General features: G+C 45.6%; 1 protein-coding gene, 1 long non-coding RNA gene and 1 pseudogene across 2 annotated transcripts; all 3 read right to left on the bottom strand.

Moving 5' to 3' along the window:
- Positions 1-177: 177 nt before the first annotated feature.
- LOC136357232 (uncharacterized) lies at positions 178-2842 on the bottom strand. The gene is made up of 4 exons (XR_010742431.1): positions 2348-2842; positions 1808-2265; positions 1592-1719; positions 178-528 (listed from the first exon to the last, which is right to left on the bottom strand). It is a non-coding gene; the product is annotated as an uncharacterized lncRNA (long non-coding RNA).
- A 330-nt stretch (positions 2843-3172) lies between these two features.
- Positions 3173-8085, bottom strand: LOC107275673 (DNA replication licensing factor MCM4-like). The gene is made up of 18 exons (NM_001425670.1): positions 8009-8085; positions 7201-7929; positions 6989-7117; positions 6282-6363; positions 6054-6186; positions 5880-5951; positions 5647-5769; positions 5456-5569; positions 5170-5382; positions 4978-5076; positions 4732-4892; positions 4535-4631; positions 4231-4392; positions 4072-4152; positions 3900-3978; positions 3670-3806; positions 3532-3582; positions 3173-3444 (listed from the first exon to the last, which is right to left on the bottom strand). Exons 1-18 carry the CDS (start codon positions 8058-8060, stop codon positions 3370-3372), a joined length of 2589 nt encoding a protein of 862 aa, NP_001412599.1. The 5' UTR covers positions 8061-8085; the 3' UTR covers positions 3173-3369.
- A 14910-nt stretch (positions 8086-22995) lies between these two features.
- On the bottom strand, positions 22996-26212 carry LOC107280873 (uncharacterized; annotated as a pseudogene).
- Positions 26213-27611: the final 1399 nt, after the last annotated feature.

Below are 27611 nucleotides of genomic sequence, written 5' to 3'. Positions count from 1 at the left end.
TTTCAGATAAACTTCACCTATAGTGGAAAATGGGCAACACAAATCCTTAAACAATGATATAGCTCATTAGCTTGAATGGCCAAGCAACTAAATCAAAATCAAAATCAAAATATAATTGCTTCATCCATTGACATAAATATGGAGTCAAATTGTGACAGGCGGCAATCACAGAAACAGTTCCACAACTAACAATATGTCAGAATATCTTAAAGCATGTTGTATAGGATGGCAAAACCTTATTTCATTACACCTATGGACTAACTTGAAACCTAGTAGAGCTCTAATCAAATTTGCAGCTTCAACAATGTCATATATATAAGTAATTCGTAGGCCAACAAAATAAGGCTTGGGTAATTCTCACTTACCAATAGTACAATACTAACATCTATGACATTGGACGGATGCTTGGAATACAGGATGGTACTAAAAACAATTATTGCAGAGGAGATAATGTAGTTGAGCTCAACTGCATCTTTTGCCAAAAACAAATAAAGATATCTTATCCTCCATAATCTCTTTTGGTTGTATCTGCAAAGGCAAAATATCAATTAATCTACACCATATACAATTATTATGTATTATTTTGAAGGTTAACATTTTATTAACTCTATTACACAAAAACATTTTATTAACACAATATTATTTGCAGAAAAAATGAAGTAAAACAATTGACAGTGTTAATGATCTGACATGTCAGAATGTGGTATGCGGGTGCACACGAAAGATTTGGTGTTAAATCTTTAAATCTGAATGCAGGCTAACTGCAGTAAAATGATAGTCTTAATTTATACTCCCTCCGTCTCATAAAAACACTATGTCCATATTCATCCTAGGATTTGGTTTTTTATGGGACGGAGGAAGTACAAAGCAAAATGTAGGCAATTAATTGTATTGCGCATAGTACTATGTGATAATGGAACTTTGTGTAAAGGGTAAAGATACAATAGTGAGTATGGACATGAGCAAACTGCAAACTACCATCCCAAATCCCTGACTTGGCAGAATGTTATTTTTAGAAGAAAATACCTAAATTTTGAGGTGCATTAAATTACGCGAACCTTAAATTATACAAACCTGAACACAATTCCTGATAATTTAAATGTAGAAGTAAGCAAGTAAATAGCATTTCAAACCATGGTCTAATAATCAAATGTAGAAGTAGGCACGACGCATATGTGATTACCCAACTGGAATAGTATCAACTCACTACTTAGGAAAAGGGAAAAAAACAGTTTAAACGATGTTGACAAAATGAAATAGTTAAATGTAATATTAAAAGATGCAGATTGGAAGCTGTAACCTGAAGCATAGCTGCATTATACTTATTTTGCAACATTGAATATGTTGTGGACATAACCAGAAGCAAACTGGCATAACTGGTGACTTGCAACATAGAAAATTTATATGCATAGAGTATTTTCAGTGCTGCTAGGACATTCTAGAGGCCTAAACTCTTGTGTCAAGGCAGAGGAGAAAATTAGATGCTTGCACTCTTCAACATTTACACATTAAATTATAAAAATATCAGGCATGCTGAAAGTTTTTTTTTTTTGGCAGAATGTAAGTTTGTAGGATAGTATTAAATAACTACCTGTCGGAATGTTTTGTTTATGGATATGTGGCAGCAGGTTGAGTTGTCTGAAACACCACCAAGCAATGAAAAAACAACCATAAGCTTCATTTCGTCCATGATCTTAATTACCAACTTTCTTTGTTGAACTGGACCAACACAACAAACCACATAAATCCGGTGAAGTAGTAATAATTTTGTTGCAACAAATTAGACATCAATAAAGGATTTGCACACCGTCTATCGAAGTGTTATGCTCCCAGTATCAGAGCTAGGGCTTTTGATGTCAGTACTGGGCTATTGGCTGGTACCTAAGCACTGCTAATAAAAAGAATATCCTTCCATTGCATATCCTGTTTGTAGAATGCTCTCATATAACATATAATCTTTATACTTATAGCCTTGTAGTAATACCTAGCATGGTTTTCTTTTTTCTTCCTGATGTCATTCTATCAAGGGGTGTCATACAATGCAGCAACAAAACCAATAACCATGGAACTTCTGATAGCTAAATTCATATGAAATAATCTGAACTCAAGAAAAACTCAACATAATCTAAATCTCGCAGCCCTGCTTAAGAGAGGAGAAAGCAAGATAGCTTGCTCAGCATGACGGTAGATGCGCAGCATGGAAGTCGTCTTCTCTGTAATCTGTGACCTACACCTCATCCTAGCCCATCAGTTTCTCCACAGAACCTAAGGCAAGATGGGGGATTATGTAAAAACACCAGCAAACGCAATGCAAATGCTCAATGGCGAGTCAAAACCATTGCCTTACCTTGTGGATTTTGTGCTAAATGTATGCACAAAACGATTGTGGCTGAAAGGGTATCAAAAGGATTCACCAGAAAGGAAACCAATGGCCGCAAGTGACTCCAGTGATCGGATCAACCAGTGGGGATGCCGAGACCATCAATTCCGCTGACCCCCAAACCGGACCTGTAGCTCACCGATGATTCCAGTGATCGGATCCACCAGTGGGGAGGCCGAGACCATCGATTCCAATGACCCCAAACCGGATCTGTAGCTCACCGAGGATAGGGAGAGGAAGAGGAAGGCGGTAGTGGTCTGGAGATGAGAGGGGAGAAGAGGGCAGCGATGGCTTGATGGCCTCGTGACCCTTCCTTCCTCCGGATGGCTGGATCCACTGGCAAGGAGGGCGGCGCCGGCGCAACGACAATAGGAGGAGGGTGAGGCGACGATGGCACAAAGCGAGGGGAGGAATAGCCGAGGAGGGCGAGGCGGCGCGCGTGAGAGAGTGCGAGGCCGGGCTGGGCTGAGTGCGGCTAGGGTTTTCTTCTCTTGATCTGCTCAAAAAAAATCTGGACCATCCAATATGCTTTCGCCGATCCTATGGCTCAGGATGAGCAGCCACATGAACGGCCGGATGGATCTTAATCCCGCGATCGAGTGGATGGCATTAATTCGAACTAAAACGTGATTAGCAGCAAAAGAAGGTGTTTTCTAGAAAAAAAACAATGACGTGGCATGGCTAACTCTCCACCATTCCCACGATCTTTAAGTAAACAAATATACTGGTAGAACTATTTGGAAACTGAATGTGTAGAACAAATACAAATATGAATCATCATGCCTACATATAGTTGACTAAAAGGAAACTGATGCATTACATTACAACTCTGATTAACACTTGCTTGTTTTCATGTAAGCAACCGTAACAAGAAACATTATCTAAAAATTATACAGTTAGACAATAAGTCCGATGTGTAAGCAGTCTCCAATTGAGAGCACTAACAACGGATCAGAACATTAGCTAGAGAGATCGCAAATAATAAGGCATCAGACCCTCTTGACGCTGTCTCCATGGATGACTACGGCACCCTCTGTCATCAGAGTGCCAAGAGCACCGCGAAGCTGAGAAGATGGAAAATTCAGGAATGGGTTAGAGCCTCCCAGGGTATCAGGTCAATGCAAGCAATGCAGACTAGATCTCCAACTTACATCATGCAGATGAACTTCCATAGAGCTCTGCTTCCTAATTTCTTCCAGCAACTGCGAAATCAATCAGGAAGAATAACTTAGTCCACTGGTTTGGCAAACAATGATGAGAACAAAGGACACTAATTGAAGGTTCTTTACCTCAATCATTCGCACTGAGGGCCCTCCAAGCTGCATTTTCTCCATCACAAGGTTGCGGGTTGCTGCAACGAGATTGTCCCGCCTCTGCCTTTCGCTCGCAGATATTCCAGTCATGATAAGATCCATATCGATTGTACCTTTAGTGGTTGATTGATAAAAATGTCAGCACTTTATGTTATGGTTACAAGAAAAAAATGCATAGGAAATGGCGCTAAGCAGAATTGTCTGACCAGTGGCATGATCAGTTGCCGATTGCTGCATGGCAACTTCGAGAAGCCTGAAGGCCTCTACAACATCTTGTACTTCAACCTGTAGACAAGTGAAGAATGAAATCATGAGTACCAAAGTAACCAGAATTATGCTGTGAAGCCAAGACAACTAGGAATAAGGAATGATCATTACCATTTCAGAGAATCGCATTCGGGCCAGTGCTTCACTGAGCCGAATCAAGCTCTCAATTTGTCGAGCTGTCGCAGTTATGACCTATACAATAAGCAAAAAAGCATCAGTCACTTGTACCATTTAATGGCTAAAAATATCATATTAAAAAGCCTACACTACCTTCTTTCTGCTACCAGGGCTGTTTCCTCTTTTCCTCATCTCAACATAGCCGCGAGTCAATTCTTCTGCAGCTTCATCAGATAACTGTGGTTGTATATGCTTCCTTGCATAACTTATGTAGGCTACAAGTGTTGGCAAATCCAAGACCTCGAGCTCCTCTATCTAGATAGCAGAAAGAATGCACAATTAATAAGAAATAGGCTAAAGCTAACAACAGTGTTCTGATTTGCAAGACGGTTAGCAGTTTATATCAAATAAGTAAAAAAGTACAAACTTCAGGAAGAAAAGGAGTTGTTGTGTTTACGTTTGGATTCTCAAAATGCAACGAAACAATATGCTTAGCCAGGCGTCTATCAGTTTGCTCATCTGCCTTGTCCAATATCAGATAAATGAGGTCAAACCTGAATTTGAAAAAAATAAAAACAATCAAGAGTTAAAACACTTCTATTATTGATCTGTTTGTCCTGAAAGAATTGCTCATTCACATTGCATTGCACTCACCTAGAAAGCAGTGTTGGAGGAAGATGGATATTGTCAATCACAGAGAGCCTTGGATTATAACGTGATTCAGTAGGATTTGCACATGCTAGAACTGATGTTCTGGCATTTAAAGATGCAATTATTCCAGCCTTGGCAATGGAGACAGTCTGTTGTTCCATCACCTGCAATATTTTGAAAAAGGACAGTTTAGCATTGACTAAATAGTACTGTGTGATACAAATTCTGGGGCGCAGCATTACAAGAGACCTCATGTAACATGCTTCGAGCATTATCAGACATCTTATCAAATTCATCAATACAACAAACACCTTTGTCACTCAAAACAAGCGCTCCACTCTCAAGAACCTGAAATGAGATGTCATGGTTGAAGTCATCAATCAGATTACATTAAAACGAGTTAAATTAAGTTGCGAAAATAAAGGATTCATGTAGACTTACAGTTTCACCAGTTTCAGGATCCTTGGTAACGTATGCAGTAAGGCCAACAGCTGAACTTCCTCTGCCACTTGTATAAATGCCACGAGGAGACAGTTTGTGCATGTATTGGAGAAGCTGGGATTTACTTGTTCCAGGATCACCAACAAGCAAAATATTGATGTCGCCTCGGAAACTAGCTCCAGAAGGAAGCCTCAAAGCATTTCCACCAAAAAGCTGGACACAACAGTAAGAGCTTGTTATACTAGGCTATTAGTGCAAAAACATTCAAACAGATAGATGATCTTACCTGGCAAAGGAGGCCCCTTTTAACGTCGTCCAGCTCCCATATGTTTGGAGCCAATGACCTAGTTAATCTGTCATATATATCTGGCAACTTTGACAACTCTTTTAATTTCTCAACCTGCAATACAGAAAGGACAGTGTTAAACACATTTACACTTAGTGCTATCCCAGAGAGGTAAGGTGATTGAGGGATACCTTATCTCTGAGAAAATCATCTTCAGTTGTCTTGTTAGCATTGGGGTTATCAGTTTCCATGGAGTCCTCAACATGAAGTCTAGACTTGTCTGTCTTCTTTATGTGAAGGCAATCAATGTACGTCTGATTAAAGAAAACTGTTAGACGATGCTTGAGTAGATAATTTAAAACTTTTTTCCTGTGCAGAAAAGGAATTTAAGATAGCAAGTAGGATAACATTGCACATCCTCTACCTTGAAAATCGACTTCACTGTCCTCTGAGTTGGGCCAACTCTAATACTCATGGCTCTGTATATCCCAGTTATCTATAAATCAAAGAAAAAAATCAAGATTTTTACGATGTGAATAAGAACCACAAACAAAATTATTTTCTTGTATTAATGACCAAACAAAGATTCACTGCTAACCTCAACCCTGTCTCCAGGCTTTCCAGCATCTACAAGCTTATCGTGCATCAAGACACTAACAGTATGTGGAGTGCCACCTTCTGGTATCTCATCTGGTGTTTCCTGCAACTTTATGATCTGCTTATCTGCAAACCTAGTTACAAATAAAATGTTCCATCCAAAGGTCAGGACTACATATCTGTCAAAAATCCTATAAAGAAAAAGGGGTTACAAGTAGGATATAGCTACCTGCATCGGTTATGCACAAGAGTCATAGAGTTTGTAGCTTTACATTGTTCTTTCTGACAGATGTGCGGCTCAGTAACCCTCCCTAAGAAATAGAGTGAATTAGTTACATGATAAAACAACAGAAACTGATGGAGTTTTAGTCATTACTCCCACTAGGCCACTAATGTGTTTTCATAGGATCTGCATGACCAATCTCTTCAAACATTAACCACCAGAATATAATGTAAGTTAAGAACATAAGCATGTTTTTACTTACAATTACTACCACAGTGCAAAGTGTTACTTTATGACAGACAGACTAAGTCGGAGTCTTGGATTGGACAATAGCAGTATGGATGTTTGATTTGCGTACTCAATTAGTATCACTATTTATCAGTTCCTCAGCAATGTGGTATGATAAATAAAATTCCTAAATGTTGTGTATCCCAACAAAATGAAAAGTTTTTGCAAACAAAATAAAAGAAAATGCATAAATGATAATAGTAATGACATATAACATGTCAAATGAAGCTTGAATTTATCATCTTTCATGATAAGAATGATTTGTACAAATGAAGTTAACAATGAGTTGTCAATATGTAACTCTCTATGAGCAAAATTAAGGCTCGCAATCTGATTAATTGATCACCTGAAGTTCACTTAAAACAAGAGCATATGGAATACGCAGTGTGAAAAAGGTATCCACATTAGTTCTGATATATATATACCTCGATCAACCATTACAGGCTCAGAGTAGAACCCGCAAACCAAGCAGCGGAACACAGCCTCCTTGAGCTCTGGAATCACCGAGCTGCACCGAATTATCATACCCTTGATGGACACCATCTTCTCGATATCTGCAACGAAACGCAAAATCAGAAATCATATAAAAGAATTGCCGACCACAAGTAGCTAAAGGAGCAGAGCAGTGCGCAATCACCAGAAGGGTTGAGATTCCTCAAGCAAACCGAGGACTTGAGGTTGTAGATCCTGGTCTGGATGTGCTTCTCGAAGAGGGGCTCGATGCGCGCGACGAGGTCCATGAGCACGATGTCAAAGATGGCGAGCACCTCGAGCGGGTACCTGACCATCTTGCCGTAGAGGTCCGGGTCGTGGTCGAACACGTCGTGGGCGTTGACGTCGAGCGACTCCCCGCCCTCGAGCTCGAGGATGCGGTGGATGGCGCGCATGTACTTGCCCTCGTCCATGACCGGGTCGACGCGGCCGGCGTCGCGCGGGTCGCGGAAGTGGCGGAGGAACCGGAGGATGGCGGCGTTGACGTCCTGCACGCTGATGTTGGTGCCCCAGACGAACACCGGCGTGGCGTCGGCGCCCGCGCCGCCGCCGCCGCCGCCGTCGGTCTCGGGGGTGTCCTCGTCCCCGGCCTCCGAGGAGAGCGGGACGTCGTCGGTGGACATGGGGGTGGACGGGGTCGGCGGGAACCGCCCCCCCGTCCAGTTCTGCCGCTGCTGCCGCGCCGCCGCGCCGCCGGAGGGCGTGCGGCGGCCCGGGTGCGGCGGCGTCTCGAACCCGCCGAGGGACGGGGACGACGGGTACGGGCTGGCGGAACCACGCCGGCGCCGCCCCCCGCCGCGCCGCCCCGACTGAGGCGGGGAGGAGTTGGTCGCCGGGAGAGGGCTCGACGGTCGCACATCCGGCGACGACACGGCTGCAAAACCAAAAACCCAAATAGTGAGATCTTCCTCACCCGGAGAAAATCAGAGGAGAGAATCGCAGTTGGATCTTACAGGGAGGAGGGGAATTGCCGTCGCCGCCGCCGCCACCGCCGCGAGACGCCATGGCTTCCGCGCGAGCAGAGAGAGCAGAGAGAGAGAGAGGAGGGGATTGAGAGGGAGGAGATGGGAAAGTGGGGGGTAAAATGGCGGGAGGCGGCGGCGGGAAGATGGGGGGAATGGCGGGAACGAGGGCAGCGTTTCCCGCCAAGCGGTTCGGGGGGCCAGCGTTAATTGGGCCGGGCTGATGGTTTTGATTGTGGTTTATGGGCTGGGGGGCATACTTCGTTGTTTCAGGCCTTCTTCATCCCGGCCCAATTAACCCTTATCCATCTATACCAGGCTCATCCTTTGTATGGGCCAACAATTTCGCCCAGCTTGTTCGGCCCAACCTAAGCCCTGGCCTAATAATGGGCTGGGCCAAGGCTTACTGTTGCATCAAGTGTAAAAAAACAGGTTCAGTCTTGAGAATCCGTATAGATAGAAATAAAATGAGATGTGGAATTTTTTTTTCTTTTTTTTGGTTTTGGATAATTATATTCTTGTCCTTAGTTGGAATTTTAATTGTGATTTTGTTTTTTTAGGTTTGTGACTTTGTCCTCAAACTTCAGTTTGCCCTTGGTTTTAACGGCGTTAGGTGGGCCCAGATTTTGTACTATAAAGAAATGAAAGAAGAAGGAAAAATAATAATTTATAGAATGTAACCAGACCAAGGTGCCCCTGACAAAAAATACTTAGGGAGAATTGTAAATATGCCACTACTTTCATCATCTAATTCGGAATAGCCAATATAAATACACAAATTGCAAAAAATGCCACCAAACTTAGTTTGCCTTGCTTCTGTCTGACAACATATGAAATAGTACAATTAAAAGGCCAAAAGTAATTCATAAAACTAATTTCATGAAACAAGGAACATGATAATGATAACTTGATAAGACAGTTTTGTCCTTAACCAAAATAGATCCCCTTGCTGCTCTCCCCTGGATAAGAACCGACCCCCTCTCTCTCACTCCAAGAACTCTATATCCCAAATCTCCTCATCCTTGGCGGCGACTTGGGTGGTAGCAACAGGTACTTCGGCGGCAGCAACGCACGGCAGCAGTGACAGCTCGCGACAGTGCAGTAGCCAACGGCTAGTAGGAGGCTGGGAGAGGCAGTAGCAGCACACGGCAGCAACAGCATCTCGCGGAAGCGGCCGCAGCACGAGCGCTCGCGGCAAGCGGCAACAGCAGCATGCTGGTCGTGCTGCGGCAACGGCAGGCGCAGGAAGCAGCAGTGGGATGCATGGGCATCCTTGTCCTAATTTTTATGAGACCAACACGGCCACACCTTACAACGTTGCTAGTCTGATCTATCAGTTCAATGCCAAGTAGTATAGGTTCCAACCTGTTTTTTATTGCAAATATGCAATTACGATTTATATAATGACAAATCCATAATACAAGTTCATTCTACTGGCAAATATGCGATTGGCCCAAATAATTAGCCACCCAGCTTGCCCAATCAACTGCGGCCTGCGGGCCGTTCCCATCCCAAACCTTGTGTGCAGGCGACGGGCAGCAACGAGCGGCTCCGACGCAGTGCACGAGCAGGTGACGGCGAGGCTGCGGCAATCTGCCGGAAATTCCCCCATCGACCGGCGCGTTTTACCGCCTGAGGTCCACACGCCGATCAACCTCGGTTTCTCCTTGCAGATCGATCCACTCATCCTTTGCAGGCTTGCAGCCGAGAGCCCGAGACCAGCCGTTTGTCTGTAGCTCGCTGAGTTTTTGTGGAGATTATGGGTACCCCATACCCACACGGCATGGTTATCCGACTAGTTATAGGGGATAACTTATATCTATGGAATATGTAACAGATCATGACTTAGGTATTACGTTTTCTTGTATATTATGGAACAGCCTAAAGTCCTGGTTTGATAATATTGTAAAGTAGATTTAGAAAACCGATACCGTATTGGTTAAGGTTTCTATCTTGTAATCCTGCCCCCAACCTATATAAGGAGGGCAGGGAGCCCCCTCTAGGGGCATGAGACAACCTGATCGTCAGATCTATACTACACCCGGCGGATTCAAATCCCCAAACAGGAGTAGGGTATTACCTCTCATTGAGAGGGTATGAACCTGTCTAAATCCTTGTCTCCGCATCCATCCACTTTTAGGTCTCGTGCGCTACCCCCTTTTATTATTGCCGAATTCATGTTTCGACAGTTGGCGCGCCAGGTAGGGGTGCGTCGAGTTCCTCGTCGAAAAGTGCGATGGAATCAATTTCAGGAGAAACGGCGAGATCAATCTCACCGAATTCAATGGCTTGAACTTTGAACCGGGTTTGTTCGTTCCAATTTAATTTTTATTAGATTATTTTTTTTTGTCATAGATCGATCTTCTGGTATATTTTCTTGTGTCGATCTTGTGTCGGTCGGCGGAGATCAAGCTGAAGCTGTCGACGACGCCCTCATGCATCGAGACTTTCTTCGTGTTTTGCTGACGGACATGTGGTGGCTATCGCTGGTCACAGCTTACCAGGAGAAAACACTGCATGAGTTGACTCAACTGATCAACATACATGCACGATCCAACCAACATGCACATTACATCTACAGAGTTAATCTGTTTACTAGTTGATTCTAACCAGCAATTATTTTGTAGCTATCTGTCTTGCATGTACACCGCCGGCCGTATCTACTGCCGGCTATATCCGTCAGCGCCGACCGGCTTCACCGTCTCCGTAGTCGGTCGCCTCCGAGCTGTTATCATTAGGCTTTACAGCTGCCTCGGTCGGTCATCTACATGCTGCCGACTCTCCGAGGTCGCAGGGCCGATGATGGCTTCCGCCGGCTACTGCTGATTGCGGCATTGCGACCCAAGCTGATCGACGCGCACGACGTATCCAAGCCACGCCGTACAACTTGGGTTGGCTGTTCCAATTTAATTTTTATTAGATTGATTATTAATTAATCCCTAATCGCCGGCCGTTTTGATTTCCTGGCAATTTTTTTGTTGTTTTTCACATGATGGTTGAGATCACGACACGGCCGTCATCGTCGCCTATTCGGCCACTCGGATGCCCCCGGCCGTGTCCGAGTGCTCTTCTCCTCCCTCCCACGCGGATGCCCATGCATACCGTTAGTTGGGCAGAGGAACGCCCGGCCACCAGGAGCAAACACACGACATATGTTGATTCAATTGACTTGCCGCTGACTAAGACCTTTGCATCGACAGCCAATATGCACACGGGAGCATGCAAGCCGTGGAGGGAGCAAACAAATTAACTTGCTTACCTGCTCCCATAATCAACTACATAGATGCATTAATTCCTATGCTAACATGATCTCCATTATATTTGCTTGCATGTATATAATCTCCGACGTCCATTATTGCTGCCGAGGACTGATGTTACCGCCTGCACGGCTGGCCTATTATGCCGCTGTTGTTGGGCGTCTACGACTTCACTGCCGGCCTGCCTCCGTCGCCGCCGACTGGTGTCCTCACCTATGCGGTTGGTTGGTCACACCACCGTTCATGGGCGTCCACGTCTTCACCGACTGGCTGGCCTTCGCCGCCGCCGACTGGTGTTTCCGCCTGCAAGGCTGGCCTATTATGCCGCCGCTGTTGGGCGTCTACGACTTCACCGCCGGCCTGCCTCCGTCGCCGCCGACTGGTGTCCTCGCCTATGCGGTTGGTTGGTCACACCACCGTTCATGGGCGTCCACGTCTTCACCGACCGGCTGGCCTTCGCCGCCGCCGACTGGTGTTTCCGCCTGCACGGCTGGCCTATTATGCCGCCGCTGTTGGGCATCTACGACTTCACCGCCGGCCTGCCTTTGTCGCCGCCGACTGGTGTCCTCGCCTATACGGTTGGTTGGTCACATCACCGTTCATGGGCGTCCACGTCTTCATCGACCGGCTGGCCTTCGCCGCCGCCGACTGGTGTTTCCGCCTGCATAGCTGGCCTATTATGCCGCCGCTGTTGGGCGTCTACGACTTCACCGCCGGCCTGCCTCTGCCGCCACTGACTGGTGTTTTCGCCTATACGGTTGGCGGACTCCGCCGCTGTTAATGGGCTTCATCATCTACACCACTGGCTTGGTTCCACTGGCGCCGACTGGTGTTTTTGTCACCATTGATGGACTGCTTCATTCCCACATCGGCTACTTCTGCTGTCACCGAGGGAATACGACAAAGCTAAGTCATCATTTATTTTATTCTTTATATGATATTTTGCATTTTCCTTTGCCTCACTACATCAACTGGTTCGCCGTTGACTAGTGAGTCGGGGGCTATAGATGTTATATCATATTTTTTAAACAATTTTCATAATATTTATCTTGATTGCTTGCGAAATAATCCGAGTAACAATAAAGTTCCTATCGAGTTATGGAGTTCTATCTTCCTATGCTTTCTGTTTGGTTTGCCAATGGATAGTTGCCTTTGGGCAGATTCCTAGCACCCGGGGGCTCGTTGGATGGACCGAGTAACGCAAGGTGCTAAGTATTATTCGGAATAAATCAAAAGCATAGAGATGAGATAAATTTATTTTCTGCTCTTAATAATTGCAAAAGTACCCAAGTAGTAAATTCTGATCCGTGAAACTTTGTTCCATTAATGACGAACTCATGTCACTCATATGCATGTTTGGGAAGTGCCTAGGCCGACTCCCGATGCTTGGGGACTATGACTAGTCGGGCAGAGTGTTTAAACGTAAGGAGTCATCTGCTCGGGGAAATCACAATTGACAAGTGGAGAAATACATATTTATAAACATTTTAAAATGCTTGAATTTTTCTCGAGTATTATATTTACATCAGATACTACTCATCCTATCTGTTTGTTCTGTAGGATCCAGATCCAGATATGCATAAAAGGGATTCATGGCTTTAAGCTTATCTCCTACGCTTCAGGAATGGATCAATCAGAACATCACCACCGGCTCGCCTTCGTCGCCGCCGACTGGTGTCCTCGCCTGCACGGCTGGCCTATTATGCCGCCGTTGCTGGGCGTCTACGTCTTCACCGACCGGCCGCTTCGTCCGCCGCCGACTGGTGTTTCCGCCTGCACGGCTGGCTTATTATGCCGCCGTTGTTGGGCGTCTACGTCTTCACCGACTGGCCGCTTCGTCCGCCGCCGACTGGTGTTTTCGCCTGCACGGCTGGCTTATTATGCCGCCGTTGTTGGGCATCTACATCTTCACCGACCGGTCGTCTCGTCTGCGGCTGACTAGTGCCCTCACCTCTATGTCTGGTTTATACAGCTACCACTACGGATGGACATCATCGTCTTCCGTCGCCGATTGATTATGCCGCCGCCGACTGGTGCTTTTATCTTCACAACTGCGCGTCTTCACTACCGGTTTGCTTCTGTTGCCGCCGACTCATGTTCAGTTCATCACGGCTATGCAACTTTGTCATCATGGTGGAGCGACTTCATCTTCATTATCTTCGGCACCGGCAAACTCTATTGCCGCTGCTTCGCAAGTTTTGCTACTTCACCAACCACGACGTCTACAAGAGCTTCGACATCTCGGCATGCGATGCCGTGTTATTTTACTACAACAAGTGGTTCTCCAATATTCAGGATTTCTACTTGGACATCTTCAACACGTATCTTCACTCAAGCAATGACTACTCGACGACAAGAAGCTATAGTTCTCGAATCCATGTTCAGTTGTTTCTCAACTAACCAAAGAGTCGGGGGCTACACAAATACAAGACTCTCAAAATTCGACAAGTCTTATGTCAAGATGAAGCAATCAATCAATCAACGAGTCAATTCGGGGAGTATTTATCTTTGTCTTCGCTTCAGAGCCGACATTTAATTTCAGCGACTCCAATTATTACATCGGCAATTTTGGCTTCTTCATGCCACCACAATCTACTCCAAATTTCTGAAGTTTGAGATTTAATTTACATGTCTGGGAGTTTGGAGTCATCAACCAATCAACTCAGATCAGATCCAATGAGTTGGACAACAGCATCTACTTTCTTTCAAGTGAAGCATTTGCAACAGCTATAACACTAAGTTCTGCAGTCATCTTCGTAAATCAAGGGGCATTGCATCATCTTCGTTATGCACATGCTCGCATCAAGGAAATTACTCGAGCTTTGATATCTTCTCAACAATTTGATGCATTATTGTCACTGACATCATCACTAGCACTTCTATTTCATCGGCCCTGACGTCTCTGCCGTTGCTAATGGGTGACTACGTCTTCGCCTCTGGTTGCTTCCGTCATTGCCGACTTATTATTTCACCTTCACGGTTGACCTACTATGCAAATGCTGATGAGCGTCTTCGTCATTATTATTGGTTGCGACACTGCTATTGACTGGATCGCCGACATCGTCATCTTCATCATCTGAGTATTTGCGCTAGTCAGGATTTAATTTTTATATCTATTTTGGAGTATCCCATCAGGGATAATCACTCAGATCAGAAGCTATTCATATGAGCTACACTTGGTCTATATTACCCGAAAGATTTATTACTCGAGAGCATGTTACATGCGTCATCCTTTAAAGGGTGTCGAAGGCATATTTTTTGGCCTAGGCCTAATATGTCTGCAGCCCATATTTTCAGGTGTGGCCTGCCACGTTCTTTTAGGGACTTAGGCACTTTTTGCTTAGGCCAAAGTGCGCGTGATCAAGTGCCCAATACCTTAAAATCCTTTTATACCGCAGTTACTTAATTTTTTAGGAGTTGGTACAATGCATCTTAAAAGGTGTCAAACAGTAAAGCTTTATATAGCTGTCCCGCTGACTTTTTTATATATAAGTCAAGGTGCTGTTTGGGTTTTTAAGCAATTGATTGGATACAATATCATTGCTTTTCGCCACGTAAGTGTGCATTTTTATTGACCAATATTATGGCTTAGGCTGATTATATATTGTGGTCATTTTCTAGGCGGTTGGTAAATCCTTTATGAGTTTATTTACTCAGATTTTACACCACATATGCCATATATTTCCAGGTGTGGTGAAACCATGTGTCTTTCAGGGACTTAAGCACATCTGTTAAAGCAGTGTGCGCATGGCGTATGCCCAATACTTTGGAAATTTCTTTATTCACAACATACAAGCTTTTTTATAGCTATTTTGCTATGTGAATTTTCAATGATGTAGCCAACTTTAGGTTACACTCATCATATTTTACAAAGCAGTCGGTATATCACTTGGATCATGTTATTTGAGGGATTCACACCGCATATGCTATATATTGATATCAAGTCACTTGGTTGATTACAATTATCGAAACCACTCGGTTGGTTAGATTATTTATTCCTTGACTATATGTTTGGTTTGTTCAATTAACCACATAGTCGGAGGCTACACCTATTAGGTGCATCTAGTCGATGCACCTGACTTTATTTTTTTCAGCCCTCCACAGTCTTCTGATTTGGAAAAAGTACTCGGGAGATCATGGCGAAGATGATTGAAGCACTCGGCTTTGGAGTAATCTAGTTCGAGAGAAGATTATCTTTTCAACTGTGAAGGTCTCAGGGGCTACTGTGGAGATTATGGGTACCCCATACCCATACGGCATGGTTATCCGACTAGTTATAGGGGATAACTTATATCTATGGAATATGTAACAGATCATGACTTGGGTATTACGTTTCCTTGTATATTATGGAACAACCTAAAGTCCTGGTTTGATAATATTGTAAAGTAGATTTAGAAAACCGATACCGTATTGGTTAAGGTTTCTATCTTGTAATCCTGCCCCAACCTATATAAGGGCATCTACAATGTGGATGAAAAGTGGGTATTAAGCATTAAAATATCCTTACTACTAGGTAAGATACATTGTGGAAGTAGTAAATAGTTACTACTAGGTCATATGGCTACTACCGAGCAACAAAGAATAAGTTATGTTATTTGTACAGTGTCAATGAGTATCAATGAATTGTTTTCTCACAGTTGGAGTCATGGCAGCTGATGATTGGTGAGTTTTTATAGTGGGCCCCATGTTATACCCTACCATCCTGCACATACATTGTGGAGTTCATATGCTGCTACTACCGCCTAACGTACGGGCCCACGTTACTACCTAACTCGGTCATAAACATTGTTGTTGCCCTAAGGAGGGCAGGGAGCCCCCTCTAGGGGCATGAGACAACCTGATCGTCAGATCTATACTACACCCGGCGGATTCAAATCCCCAAACAGGAGTAGGGTATTACCTCTCATTGAGAGGGCCTGAACCTGTCTAAATCCTTGTCTCTGCATCCATCCATTTTTAGGTCTCGTGCGCTACCCCTTTTATTATTGCCGAATTCATGTTTCGACAGTTTTTCTTCGCTTTGTCACCGCAATCAAAATGTGTGCTGCTCATCCTCCTCCTCCGACTACCGCTGCTGCTCTCCCTCCTACCAGGGATTAAATCAGTAAGCATAGACCAGCATGGCAAGCGGCTCGTCCTCAAGGACATGCCGTTGTCGGCTTGTTGCCCCATTTTCTTTTTTTTATTATTATTTTTTCCAGTTTCATAGTGTTTGTGAGGAATTTTGTTATTTTTCCCTTGTGAATGTGATCAATCTTTGTGGTGAATTTTTGCACCTCTTGCAAGTTCCCTTGAATTGAATTGTTTTGCTATCAAGATTTCTCAAAGTTTCACCATATTTTGAAATATATAGAAATTCTATAGAAAAGTAGGGGCAAATTGTAGAAGACTATACTTATATGACTTTTTATAGCTGAATTGACACCGTTTGATGACATTACCAGAACAGGGGCAAAAGGAACCTTCGTATGAGAAAAGCTAGGACAAAATCACAAATCCTAAAAAGAGTGGCAAAATCACAATTGAAATACAAAGTAAGGGTTAAATAAAAAATAAAATAAATACAAAGGCTAAGAGTGTAATTGCATCTTTTATTTTTTGGTTAGGTCAGTTATAAAAATGTGGAACAAACCTGCTGTAGGATCGAACACAAGTGACCAGGCCTACCAGACGGGGGTGAATAGTGGGAACACCAAAAAACAAAAACTTTTAGCGCAAATAAAATTTACCCTCAAATTTGATGGAGATTCAGTCTGACTGACGTGTGCACACCAGTCTTACTGGACCTATGGCGCCGGTCTAACCGATGTTGTCTGGCCGATATGACCGTACTGCTTGCCGCTACAATCTTCTAACGTTGCCGGTCTAACCGCCTGGATGTCGTTAGTCTGAACGCCGCCTCACCGCCGGTTGGACAGCCTCGCTGCGCTGGTTGGACCGCCCGCCGGTTAGACTATTCGTCAGTTGTTGGTCTGACCATCGAGATATAGAGAAAAAGACACCGAAGATAACTTTATTGCATCAAATTGGGTTTACAAAGTGTATAGCACTCCTCTCTTAACTCACAAGCTAAATCGAATCCTCGAAGCAAACCCTAACTTTTCTCTCTCAAAAAAGTCGATATATGCGTTATTCTTCAGCCTCAACCCCTCTACTATTTTTACCCAAAACATGGCTGCCCCTAGCCATGAATCCAATTAGAACTAGGACTCCTAATCACATAGGAAACCTACCAAACAGGAAAATAATATCCCCATACAATTTCAGCGAGAATTTTTTCATTATTTGCCATCCAATTCGTAGGTCTTTCAGGACATAACACTCAATACGCACTCCTTTCAGATTTTTTCACTGAGATAGCGAATTTCTTTATTGTCGCATCCCAAAACGACCCTAAAATATATCCTCTAAATTATGCCTAGAATAATTAAAATACTTGTGAAAGCCTTCAAAAATTAAAATGTGCAAAGTTAAAAGTCAATTAAGGCTTGGAGGATTTTTGTATATTTCCTAAAAGCCTAAAATGTGTAAATAAATTTTAGTGGAATTTTCAGAGCACAAATAATAATTAATAAGAAATAAACAAAGTTAAAATGATTTTATAAAAAGAAAAACCCTAAAAATCCCCCTTCCCTCTCTTGGGCCGAATCCGGCCCATCTCCCTCCACCTATCTCCTCTCCCCCGCGGCCCATCCGGCCTCTCCCCGCGCGCGCGTGCCGCTGACGGGCGGGCCCGCCCGCCACCCTCGCTGACGGGTGGGGCCCACCCGTCATCCCCTTCCTCCCGCCGCACCGCCGCCTCGCCCGCGCCTAGCGCCGCCGCCGCCGCGAATCCCGCCGCCTCCCGTCGTCCCCGCGTGAAATTAATAGGGGGGAATTACTCCCCGTGATCCCCTCTCCCTTTCCCCCCATTTTCCCCTCTCTCTCTCTCATTCAAACGGGCGGATTTGCCCCCGCAAATCTCGCCGGCGCCATTGATGGCGGCCGGACCTCCCGGTCGGTTTCCTTCCTTCCCCGGCCGCCCTCTCCCCCTTCCAACCCCATTTAAACCCTCCCCGCACCCCCTTCGCCCGTTTCCACCCTTTGCCGCGCCTTCTCCTCGCCGGAATCGAGCTCGCGCCGTCGCTCTCTCTCTCCCCCGTCGCCGACGACCTCCGGCAGCCTCTCCTCGCTCGCCGGGACCGTCTCCCGCCCCGGCGTTGCCTCCTCCGGCTTCGCCGCACCGCCGCCGACCCCGTCCACCACCTCGCTGAGCCCGCCGACCGCCGGAACGTTGTCGTCCCCGTTCACTCAAGCCGCGCCGCCGCCTTCCTCCGCTCCGGCCACCTCTTTCGTTGTCGCCGTCGACCCGGGGTGAGCCGTGGACCGCCGCCTCCTTTTCCACTTCCCTTCCCCTCTCTCGGCCGCCGCTCCGCCGTGCCTATGGCCGCCGTCGGCGACCATAGGGGCGCGAGCGCCGCCTCCCGCCGGCCGCGCCGACGTGGCCGCCTCCGGGCACGCCGAGCGGCTGCCGCGTGGGGCCTGGCCGTCAGCCGCCCGCGCCCTCGGGTGCGGCTGACGCGTGGGGCCCACGGCGCCGGTCGGTGTGAGCCCGGGGTGCACCCGGTCCACCGTGGACCGTGAGGCTGCCGCGTGGGCCCCACTCCCGTGAACCCGGTCCGCGCGCCCCTCCCCCCCGGCTGACGCGATAAACCATTTTTAAATTAAAATTTAAATGAAGAAATTCGTAAATATTCATTTAAAGAGCATATAAACTTCAAATGGCCATAACTTGGCCATTTGAACTCGGAATTGGACCGTTCAAGTCTCTAATTTTTCCTTAAGAAGTCAAGAACCCATTTTTGTGCTTTGTTCTTGCTTGTTATATGGAGTTTATTAGAGTAAAAGCCCTTTTCTTTTCCGTTGGTCGTGTAGACGCTGCAGCTTCGGAAGATCCGCTCTTCGTGGAGGTTGAAGCCGACGTTTGGGAAAGCGAGCAAGGCAAGTCACATCATCTTTGAACATATTAGATCCCACTTTGTGAAATTATTTTGATTTAAATTATTGCATTATCGCTTTATTTAAATTCCCGCGTTATCACTGTTTTATTTAGCCATGCCTATTTACCTTTGTTATGACCTTATTATTGTTATTGTTATTATTACCTTGTTGACCCTAGAATAAACAAAACCCCAACTAGTGGGCACTCTACTCATGGTTCCCCTAGTATGAATTTAGGTAGATGCTTCGCTGATTAAAAAGACAACATTAGGTGGTTTTATAATTTTAGACTTTGGGAATATTCATATCTCTTGGACTTTATGGAATGGTTGGACTATTGTGGAATTGGATGCACACCTTTCCCTCTATTCAAAACTCTCAAAATGGTTTTAGGCTGGGCTTGGGGTGCATGGTTTTGATAGTAGCACCTCGGCCACATAAGGACCGGTCTTCGGGCCTCTGTTGCAAAGCACTACCGTACTTCCACATGTCTAGTGGGTAAGGCTTAGTTTGTGGCTCAGTCTGGTTATAAACAAAAGTACACGGATCGAGATGGACGAAGTCAGGGGTCGATGGACATCTCTAGGACAAATGAAGGCTACACGAGCTGCGGCCCGGTAGTCGAGATGTCGTGGCACAGGGCTGGTGTTCTGCTGCTAGGGGCTCAGTCCTGCCTACCTGTCCCGGAGGTTCCGGCCGTAGGTGGGGTTGGGTTGGTACTCTTGTCTATGGCTAGGATGGGTTGGAAACTATGTCATGTCTTCTGTCCATATGCCGTGGTGGTATGTGGCACGTGGTTGCACGTGAGGAAGACGTGTCTTGTGGGTAAAGATGTACACCTCTTATCAGAGTAAAACCTATTCGAATAGCCGCGCCCTCGGTTATGGGCAAGCCAAGCAATGTACCCAAGTTAGTGTTTTAATCCTTAAAACCTGCTTAACAACTAAAATGTGGAATGGTTGGCCTGGGTTGGCTTGGGACGAGCTGGGACCCAGGGTCGGGTTGCCAGTCCGGTCTGAATCATCGTGGGCCTTGGGTTAAGGCAGGTTCGTGTGGGTTCACGACCTTGTTTAGTAATATTAAATAGTTCTAGGATCGTGTTTTAAATTTAGCTTTGAGCAACTAAGTGTCTTTTAAATGCTGTTTACTGCAAAACCTAACCCCTATACTATAACTCCCTTGTACTCCTTTCATTTATGCTGCACTCGTGGGTGTGTCTTGTTGAGTACGGTAGTTGTACTCAGTCTTGCTCAATTTTTCCCAAACCCAGAGGAGGAGCTTCTAGATGATGAAGGCTTTGGTGTCTAGCTCATGCCTGCCGTCAAGCGCCTGTGGTCGTCGCCCTAGTCTTCCGCTGTTTTTCGTTGTCTTTGTGTGTGCTGGGCCCTCGTCACCCATGTAATAATTAACTATTTACGCTTCCGCTTGTTAAACTCTGAATTGTATCAACTTTTGGTGTACCTTGCCTCCTGGGACAAGGAATAATACACGCACGTAAGGAACGCCCGTTGGGTTATTTCCGGTCGTGACATTTATCACGTGCCATTCCGTCGCCGATCCGTCCGTCCGTCCCCAATGCCAGCGACTCTGTCCGTCTTCTCTTCCCCACCTTGATATGCTCGTCGCCGGCACCGGCGAGGGCCACGCTTTAGAGGGGCTCGAGCTCGGATTTCGGCGTGGATGTCAGGAACCGGTCGTCTTGTAATCTCGCAAAGCAATAGCTGATCGAAACGGCGAGCCGAGGCGCACGAGGCGGGGCCAACCGCAGACGTCGCGACCGCCCTCCACACCGCAGCATCGTCGGGCAACTCGGCGAAGAAATTTCCAGCGTCTTCCACCTCGACGTAGCCGGCGAGCGGCCGCCTTCACGAACCCAGGCCACATCGGGAACAGAGGCCATATCTATCCCGCGGACGTAGCTTGGGGCAAATCAGGGGAAAGCTCTTAGCTCAGTCCATCGTCCTAGACGCTGCCGTGTGCACAGCCGTGGAGTCTCGACGCTTGCGACCTCAGCACTAGGCAGAGCTGCAGAGCTAATCTCTTCCTTGCCATAATCAGCAAAAAGTTGTTAATCTTCCCACACAAATGCATTGAGAAAACCATCCGAGCTCGAGCGGTCGAGCCCCTCCAACTCTCCAAGAGTTTGGCCCACGCCGGCGCTGGTGATGAGCGTGACGAGGTGGGGAAGACGACGGAATCGCTGGCGTTGGAGCGGACGGACGGATTGACGATGGACGGGACAGAGTGGCACGGAATAAAGGAATTCGCTATCTCAGTGATAAAATCTGAAAGGAGTGCGTATTGAGTGTTATATCCTGAAATACCTATGAATTGGATGCAAATAATGAAAACTGAGCACATCACCATCAACTCCATGTACTGCTTCGAGGGAGGAGAGGATGAAGGAGAGGGAAGATGAAGAGGGGAGATGGGGGAGTAGATGAGGAAGAAGACATGGGCAATTTCATCCTAAAATTTTAGAAAATGTGATATAGGGGTAAATAGTGACACAAAATGAATACGTGTGAAATTATAATAGCGTGGATCCAATTATCCAAATCCAAATACATAAATATTAATAGCATATTTTGAATCAATCAAAATTATAATGACAGGGATCCAATTAATTCTTCTTTTTTTTTCAATCAAGCATACAGAAGATGTATGCTACCTCAGGCAGTCGGTTCAGCTATAAAATGTGAAATGAACCATCAATTTCCAGAAACAGGGAGGAGTTGGGACAAAATAGCATGAGAAAGGGAGCAATTAACTTTTGAATTTAACTTCGGGGGCATAAAAGAGAGTAGGCAAGAGGAAGTGTGTGCGAAGAAAAAGAAGAGAAATCACCATATTTTTTTAGATAATAGAATGAAGCATCCCGGCCTTTGCTCATGAGAGCTACAGCCAATTATTACAAACTAGCACTCTAGAAGAGTGTAGTCCAAATGAAAGCAAACACACCAACCAAAAATTAAAGAAAACCAAACAAGACAAAAAGAACATTATTCCAGTTTATTGGTAAATCTCCATCCATGGTTGGCAAAAAGTTGCATATCCGTCGTTTCAAGCTTACGACATGCAGTATTTAGGAACTCACCATCTTCATCACACTTTTGTAATTATGCCCACAGGCGAAGCCAATATGTCGTCTTGAAAATTAGAGAAAAAGGACAATATGCCACTCTCTATCGTTGGTTTCACCAAAATGCCACTCATTAGGATGTATAGGATAAAATGCCACTCTATATGTTGATCTCAGGATAGATTGCGACTTTGGAGAGTTTTATCTATTTTATTTTCTTTTCTGCTCATTTTCTTTCATGGAGTGACCAAACTACCCTTGGGCTCTCAATACAGAATCTTATATGCAGTTGGTCGCTCCAGCGCCATGGCAGTGCTCGCCATCCTCCAGCGCCATGGCAGAGCCTGCCTGTGCCAACACACATGCATATCCTTCAACTTTTTTTTGTACAACCAAAAATGCATCCCCTAAAATATATCACATCCATTTTCAGGTTGATAGCAGCAAACCAAAATGTTCACAAAGCATTCCAAAACACAATCCAGTTCATACATCATACACAAACCATTCAACCCATAGTTCAACCGAGCTACACAATCCAGTTCATACGTCATACACAAACCATTCAACCCATAGTACATACACATAGTTCAACCGAGCTACATAATTTTAAGGATAAATTAAACAAGCAATCTAGGTCTTCTTCATTCTCTTGGGAGTCAATTTTTTCTTCTTAGGGATAGTAGAACTATTTCCTCCAGATGTGCTAGCTCCCGTGAGATCTGCTCCTGCAGAAATGCTTGCTCCCAAATTGCCTCCTGCTTCTCCTGTGGTGCCTGAGCTATCTCCTAGCAGCATTGCAAGGCACGTACACACAAGCACAGAACATAAGCTACTCCCATGCAACAATTTGGATGAGATACATGCACATACAAATACTTTATTTACCTTCTTGTCACCATTCCGGGGCTTTCTTGCATTAGTGTATCCCTATTTGTGGTCATTATTGGTGTAGAAGGTTCAGGTGGGTACTTTGTGGTGTTCTTCCTAGGTTGTCTTTTCCTACATAATATGCATATGGAACTGCTTAGTCACATGAAAAATAATAGTTTGTAAAGATAGAAAAAGTAATACCTTTTTTTCTTTGTCCCATTCATTGGGCACTTGTAGCTAGCTTGCCTATGACCCTTCTCTCCACACCCTTTTGCATGTAACTGGCCCTCTTACCATTTTCTTTTTCTTGTCAGCACTCTTTGCACTACTCTTGCCACCGGTCTCAAGACAACCCTTAATTCTCAATTTCCTATGTCTCCCTACACCCCTCTTACCTAGTGGTGCACCCAAGTTGAAAGGCATGTCCACCTGAGGCCAATGTGATTTGTCTGGCAGCGCTGGTATCTCTCTCTTATATGCAGCCTTGAATTTCTCTACTAAGTAATATACATCAACATATTCTTCTAAATTGACATTTTTTTGAGTTGTTAAGAACATAGTTATTAAGACCGGACCGGCAATCGAACCGGTGAGACCATCGGTTCACTGATTTATTGGTCTGACCGGTCGGACCACTGGTCCAAAGCGGCTCAATAACCCAATAAATATACGACTAACTACATTCAATCACGAGGAAGAGCGTAGCCTGGTGGTAGGTTCCCTTTTCTACATCCCTGAAGACCAGGGTTCGAACCCCCGCAGGAGCGTTTTTATCCTATTTTCCTTCCTTGCATGCACGTACTCCCGCACGTAGCAGCCCGAGGCCGGTTCAACCCCGGTTTCATAGCGGTTTTTCCTAAAAACCGGTCGGTCTGACCGGTTTATACCGGTTTGATTGCATATCTGGTCTTTTAAGTGGACCGGACCGGCAGAGGTTTCGGTTCCGGTTTTTCCCGGTCCGGTCCGGTCTTAATAACTATGGTTAAGAAGGGTAGTGCATGCCCAGAAGGTTGGCCGGTGTGCTGCCACTCTTCACATGTGCAAGTTTGTGTTGTGGCTGAAACAACATGCCTTCCAAAGTCCTTGTCTGACACCTCTGCGGTACATTCATGTATCCTAATCCTCTAGTCCTTCCCTTCAATTGGTGCATTACAGCTGGTAGAATCCTACCATGAAGCCTTTCTCCAATCCTCCTTCTCTTATCCCATAGAATCAAAATTGTCTCCCTTATCTTGTCAGCTAGATCAACAACATGCAGGTCCTTGTAGTCCCTAATCCAGTTGTTGAAAACCTCAGCAATATTGTTTGTGAAGTAGTCACACTTGATTTCTGGGTTGAACCCACACCTCATCCACTTCAGTTTATGATATGTTGTCAACCATTTCCAAACCTCAGGAGATCCATTAATAATAGGGGTCATGTGCTTCTGGAACACCACACTGCGGTAAGCCCTAGCTGCAGGGTACATATTTCCAAAAGTGTCACCATGGAACCTCTTTGCAAAATTCTTCATGAGATGAAAGAAGCACTCCCTTTGTTCAGCTTTATGGAACACCTTCTGCACTACATTCTCTAACCCCTTGCATTCATCAGAACAAATTGCAAGAGGTTCTAGATCCCCTATTGCCTTATGGAGCTGTGTCATGAACCAAACCCAATTGTCCTCACTCTCAGAGTCAATAAATCCAAATGCAACTGGATACATCCAATTGTGCCCATTTATTGATGTAGCTGAAGCTAAATGTCCATTCCACTTACCATTTAGTGCAGTAGAATCAATACTAAGGTAAGGTCTACAACCATCAACAAACCCCTCAATGCAAGGACTAAGTGCACAGAAAAACCTATGAAAGTATGGCCTCCCATCAACTTCCTTGATGTCAATTTCCACAATACTACCAGGTGATCTCTTAAGGACCTCTTCCTTCCACCTATACAACATTTGAAAACTTTCTTCCCAACATCCATACAATTCAGTCAATGCTTTCGCCCTACCCTTCCTAACTGTATCATAATTGATTGTTACCTTGATCATCTTGCAACCTTTTCTACAAGGCTTTGGGACCCATGTTAGGATTGGTGTTGAGGATATCAATAGCCTTGTCAGCAACCCATGCCTGCGATGGTGTAGTTGTCTTTATCCTCATGGTAGATGTACATCCATGGTCCTCATTATGAACTGTGACCTGCAATACAAATGAGATGTAATTAATTAGAGCTTTATAAATAATAATTATAATAATAGGTAGTTATAGTTGAGGTTAGTACCATTATAGTTTTATTATCACTTTGTCTATGCCCAACAAGACTCCATGGACATCCCTGAACTCCACATTTTACCCTATATCTCTCCGGGTCAGATTTCTCTATGGCAAGCTCAAATTCCTTTTTAATTACAAATTGCCTCACAACCAATCTGAATTCTTTCAATGAGGGGTACATAGTGCCCTTGTCCATACAAGGGTTATTCTTGTCGTACAATATGACTACTTCACCTGGGATGGCATCATCAACAGGAATGGCTGCACCGTCGGTGCCCTCAATGACTGCATGACCATTTAATTCTAAAACATTATTTGATTCATCAACTTGTGCAGACTTCTTTGCCCTCTCATTTTCATCACTCAAGCCTAGAAGTTCAAATAGTTGGTCATCAGTCATGACCTCAGTCCTTCCTTCATCATCTTTTTTTCCCTCAATATCCAAGTTATCCCAATCAATTAATCGAATTGGTGGCTGTTCTGGAATGGACCCATGCTCAATAAATAAAGGCACACTTGTGTAACTATCTAGATGCTCTGCAGCTACAGCTGAAATAGCTGAAGCTGAACTTGATCCATAATCAAACAATTGAAGATCTTGCTCAAACCTAAATGAATTGAACAAAAAGAATGAGTTAGCTCCATCTAACTCCATGCAAGAACAAAGTGGAAACAATGGTGAAGTATTTTACCCCGAGGGCACGTTGTTGCAGTTTGAGCTGATGGTGTCAATGTGTTGCATGCAGGACAACACATACCAATAGACCCCCAATCTACCTAATTAGGGTTTCATGCAATTAATCAGTGCAAAGAACAATACAATGTCAAATTTTTGGTTTGTGATTTCTCACCATCCAAATGTCACACCAGAACCTACTACGAGTACCTTGGGACCCGGCTTCTCCCCTAACGGCAGCCGGCGCTAGAGATGGCCACCACCGACCGATGTGCTGGAGAGAGAGATAGAGGGGGGGAGGGAGACGCGCGCGAGGGGGAGCTGAGCTGGAGGAGCGGTGAGCGGCGTTGGGTGGCGGAGTAGCCACGCGCGACGAGAGAAGCGGGGCGCGCGGCGGCGTTGGAGGATGGGGACCGCGCAGCGGCGCTGGAGGATGCGCCCGCGAGTTGGAGATGTGGAGGAGCGGCGAGCGGTGTTGGGTGGTGGAGCAGCCACGCGCGGCGAGGGAAGCGGGGCGCGGGGCGGCGCTGGAGGATGGGGACCACGCGGCGGCGCTAGAGGATGCGCCCGCGAGTCGGAGATGTGGAGGAGCGGCTCGATCTGATCTGGTTTCTGTTCTGTTTCTATATTGAGAGCCCAAGGGTAGTTTGGTCACTCCATGAAAGAAAATGAGGAGAAAAGAAAATAAAATAGATAAAACTCTCCAAAGTGGCAATCTATCCTGATATCAACATATAGAGTGGCATTTTATCCTATACATCCTAGTGAGTGGCATTTTGTTGAAACCAACGATAGAGAGTGGCATATTGTCCTTTTTCTCTGAAAATTACCTGCATATTGGTAACAGATGGTGATAGTGAGTTACTAGATGACCAGGTGGAAGATAATTCTCTACCATATACCAAAGGAAAAAAACATGCCCACCCCCCGCATCGCCAACACGCAGAGAACACAGGGGGTGAAACCCTAGCGCCGCCTCCATCCCCCCTTTCCCTACCTCGCCACCGCCAAAGTTCACCGCTGAAAAGCCGGTTGGCAAGCTAGGATGGCGGCGGCGGGGCCTATTTTGCAGCGGCGCTCCATCTCAGGCATGGGGGAGGCGGTGAACGCTTGGTGTGTGGAGTAGCGGCGGCGGGCCCTCCTTGCAAGAAGGCATCGAATCTGGCCACCACGGGTCGCCCCAGACTGAATCTGGCCGGAGCGCAGGAGGAGATGTGGTCGGCGGTGGCAGAGGCCAGCGCGGTGGAACGAGGTGCGGCTGGCGGTAGCAGAAGCTAGCACAGCGCGACGAGGAGTGGCCAGCAGTGGTGGTGGAGCTCCTGGTCTCGGGATGATGCGGACATTACTCCTTCGGATACACACAACAATCCTCCAACAGTCATTCAAGGACCGATAACAAGAGCTCGCGCACGACAATTGAATTTAGAGGTGATCTCATTCCTATGTTCTTCTTTGTAAGAATTTG

The sequence above is a fragment of the Oryza sativa genome, chromosome 1 (assembly GCF_034140825.1).
Source record: "Oryza sativa Japonica Group chromosome 1, ASM3414082v1".
Taxonomy (NCBI): domain Eukaryota; kingdom Viridiplantae; phylum Streptophyta; class Magnoliopsida; order Poales; family Poaceae; genus Oryza; species Oryza sativa.
Note: the sequence above shows the minus strand (reverse complement) of the source record. Positions and strands in the feature narration are given on the sequence as shown.